At 36.5% G+C, this 3,832-nt stretch overlaps 1 protein-coding gene across 1 annotated transcript; it reads right to left on the bottom strand.

Annotated features, from left to right (window-relative positions):
* Positions 1 to 272: 272 nt before the first annotated feature.
* On the bottom strand, positions 273 to 3,077 carry LOC107951971 (pentatricopeptide repeat-containing protein At5g11310, mitochondrial). Its single transcript, XM_016887170.2, has 2 exons — positions 2,508 to 3,077; positions 273 to 1,825 (listed from the first exon to the last, which is right to left on the bottom strand). Exons 1-2 carry the CDS (start codon positions 3,055 to 3,057, stop codon positions 597 to 599), a joined length of 1,779 nt encoding a protein of 592 aa, XP_016742659.1. The 5' UTR covers positions 3,058 to 3,077; the 3' UTR covers positions 273 to 596.
* Between the last annotated feature and the right edge of the window lie 755 nt (positions 3,078 to 3,832).

A 3,832-nucleotide genomic window follows, 5' to 3' on the forward strand; every position in this document is an offset into this window, starting at 1 on the left:
TTAATTTTTATATATTAGAGTGAAAATTGATCATTCTTCATATTTTCTTTCCTACCAATCAAACACGCTCAAAATTTATTTTCTTCTCACTTTTCCACTCCCTCTACTTTTTCATCTAACTAAGCACATCTTTAAACTCCATAGCTTATTTGGTTTAATGAAACACCGACATGATTAGCTCTTCTCAAGTCAAATCCAAGAATAAGATCTGTGATTCCATCTTTGACAATAAAAATAGTGATACTGACAAAAGAAGAGATAGTGCTGGGTAATTGCAACGTCGAAATCTCTCTGTCAATTTCAAATAATTCAAAATAAATTTGCTTCAGATCCTCCAGCTTGAACATCAATCTTTTCTATCATCGTGTCTTCTACATATCGATATGTGCAGTGTAAAAATGGCCTTTCATTTTCATCATACTACTGCTAATATTATACTCAGATATATGAGTTCACACGGTATCTTAATCACAAAACAGAGTTCTCCACAATCAATTTCCATTATGTTTTCCCCGAAGATAACAAAAGCCATCTAACAACTGCCCCAAAATTTCATGAAGCCTGCTCCATTGTAGTTGCTTCCTTGCAGTTAGGCCTTAACTATTCATACTTGTTTCTTTAGCTCTTTTCTTGATAATCTCGATCAACTGGCCAGCTCTTGACACAGCATCTTCAGATAAAAATCTATGCTTAACAAGTTCTCTTGGACCATTACATGTTTTTAGCATATCAGACAACTGCCTTATGGATGTCCTCCTTGCTTGTGATGAGTCCTCATCTCCACCATATGTATTGGGCAATTTTTTGGAAGAATGGATAGAACTCATAAAACCACATAGTTTACTTGCCATCTTGGTCATTCCCCTTTTCTTTAACTCATCATTCATTCTCTGGAAAGTGAGGTATTGTGGAGCCAAACCCCTTTGTATCATGTCCTCAAACTCCCTAAAAGCATCTTCAAACCTATGCATTTTGCAAAGCAAATGAACCAACATAGTGCTAGAAGCCAAGTCCCTATCGTATCCCCTCACCATCATTTCTTTGCTAACCTGAACTGCCAAGTCCAACCTCTCCTCCTCACACAGAAGCTTCAACAAAACCTGGTAAGTAAGCCGATCAGGAGTATGACCAGACTGAATGATCTTTGTATAAAGGTTCATTGCTTCCTCAATTTTCCTGAATTTCAAGAAATATCGAAAGAAATAATTGTAGGTTGTAGTGGTTGGGATGCAACCCCTGCTAATCATCATATTAAGTATTTTACTAGCTCCTGCTAAATCTTTGGACTTGCAATAACCTTTTACTAAAGAGTTATATGTCGAAATATCAGGGCTAAGTTCACAGAACAAAACTTGTCCCATCATCACTAATGCATCCTTTAACCTACCTGCTTCCCCCAGTGCATCAATAATTGGATTGTATACTTTTAAGTTCGGCTGAATTCCTACTCCCTTCATTTCATCAACCAATTCCATTGCCCTCTCAATACGACGCATAGTACAGTATCCTTCTATTAAGGTACCATATGATACAACACTAGGTGACACACCATTCTTTTTCATGTCCAACCAAAGTTTCTCTGCATGCTTGAGCTTTCTCAACCGTAACCATCCATTTAATAGCATGTTATAAACCTTGATTGATGGAACCCAACAAAGATCTGTCTCCTTTTTTCTAGAGAAATATTCACTTGCCACCCCAACGTGCCCTTCCTTACTTAGTGAGTCCAAAATTATTTCAAAAAGATTACTTTTGTCATTAGAACTGCAAATTTTATCTAAACAGCTTGCAAATTCAAATGTCCGGATAGCAGGCTGAGTCATACCTGCATGATTATATACTGCATCACTAAACCAAAAGAAACATAAAATTCAATGGGAAATTTAAACTCTTTAAAGAAGGTTTATTTTCTTATCATGTACTAATTTTAAATGATCATATTAACTTAATGATTCAATGTTGAGTTTCATTAGACAAGTACATTTACCTGCTCAAATATAGTAGTAATCCATAACTTCTCAGTCCAAAACAAATATCTTATTCACAGACTTGCAAATTCATCATCGAATTGGTATATACTGCACATGTGAGTAGATATACCTACTCCAAATATGGGACAGTAGTAATCCATAATTTCTTGGTCCAAGAACAATATCTTAATTACGGATTCGCAGATTCATCATCGAATTGATAAAAAACTGGAACATGTAAGAACATACACCTGCTCGAGATATAGGGTAGTAGTTTACATATAACGTCTCGATATATAGGATAGCAATGAGCCATAATTTGTTATTCCGAATCCAATATCTTATTTAGGGATTTGCAAAATCATCATCTATATACCTACCTTAAATTCGTTAAGAAAAAACAATATTGAAGGTCAATAATGCAAAATGTAGACACAGAAATCGAATGTGAAGGATTGCAGAATTCAGGAGTCCAAGATTAAATTTCTACGAAAAAGCAAGTTCAAAGCTTTTTACGCAAAGCATGAAGGAAATTACCAGCGCGAGCGTACCGTCTGATCAAAATTATAAAGGTATTGACAGAAACCAAATTGGAACCCTCCTTCCCAACATCAATCCGATCAAGAACCAAAATCCAGGCGTCCTCAAACTTCCTAGCTTTACCAAGTATATTGATCATTGAATTAAACAACGTCGCAGAGGATTCAAACCCAGGTTTCTTTTCAGCCCAAAGAAATAAATTATGCAACAATTTTGGAGAAGAATCAAAGCGTTCGAATATTGCTTGGACCAGATCCGGGTCAGGGTCTACCCTTGTTTGGTCCAAAGCGGACTCGAAAGATGAACTGGAGGTAATGGCTGGGTCTTTGAGGAGATTGGAGATGATGGAAAATTTGTTTTGGGAGAAACCGGAGGTGGGAGCTGGGTGAGGTCTGGTGTTAGAAAGAGGAGATGAAGACGGTGAGGGCCACTTCATAGAAGGGTCACCTTTTTTGGAAATCCGTGATTGATCGGAGAAGAATAGCCTTCGCAGATAATTTACATTCAGAAGAAGGAAACGGCGTTGCTGCTGGTAGAGAGATTTCATTTTTCTGCCTCTTCTAAAGAAATCTTGAGGTTTTAGGTGGGTTTTAACGGTCGTATTATCGTTGGGTAAAGACCCAAAGAATTTCGAGAAATTTGAAAGCCCATTAATATTGGCCATGATCTTGAGAATTTTGAAAAATTCCCACTCTAACACTGCATTTGAGGCCCAAAATGTTAGAAATCGAACGTTTAGAAACGAAAAGAAAATGCAAGAAGCATATAGCAATCAGGAAAGTAGAGAGAAAAAAATGGCTCCACTAAACTAGCATAACACCCCAATTATCAGGTAAATTGTAGACAGTGGTGCTTTAAAAGAACAAATAGAAAAAAAAATAGATGGTAGTTTTTGGTTAGTAATGTTTTTGTAACTATACTACCAAGTAATATTCCCTAAGGGAGCACTTCTCCATGCATTGCTCCATAGGCAAAACTATATACATAGGAGCCAGGAGCCTTGCCCCCATGATACCAAGTTCATGGGCAAAGCTAAGCACCAAGACTTGTCATTTTCATGTGGTCTAATCATAATGAGCAAAGCATAGCAATTTAAGTTGAATTTGCAAGCATCTGTGCAAGAATTCATTTTCAGCCATTTTGTGAAATAATTTTTATTTAATAAAATTCTGCCTTTGTGCATATTTTCCAAGTGTGGACAGATCTGAAGTTACGACTACTTATCAAGTTGTTCAAGAAGTTGTAGAATCTTTGATTTTTCATGTCCCTTTCATAGATGTTTCTAGTTTCAAGTCAATTAGGGGTTCCATAAGAAGATTGAT

The sequence above is a fragment of the Gossypium hirsutum genome, chromosome A08 (genome assembly GCF_007990345.1).
Source record: "Gossypium hirsutum isolate 1008001.06 chromosome A08, Gossypium_hirsutum_v2.1, whole genome shotgun sequence".
NCBI lineage: Eukaryota > Viridiplantae > Streptophyta > Magnoliopsida > Malvales > Malvaceae > Gossypium > Gossypium hirsutum.

What these genes read in the sequence shown, in the direction of transcription:
- LOC107951971 (XM_016887170.2), bottom strand. Translation starts at nt 3,057, where the DNA reads ATGAAATCTCTCTACCAGCAGCAACGCCGTTTCCTTCTTCTGAATGTA. An exon ending in CAGACGGTACGCTCGCGCTG is followed by an intron (nt 1,826 to 2,507) that starts GTAATTTCCTTC and finishes ATAATCATGCAG; the next exon opens with GTATGACTCAGCCTGCTATC.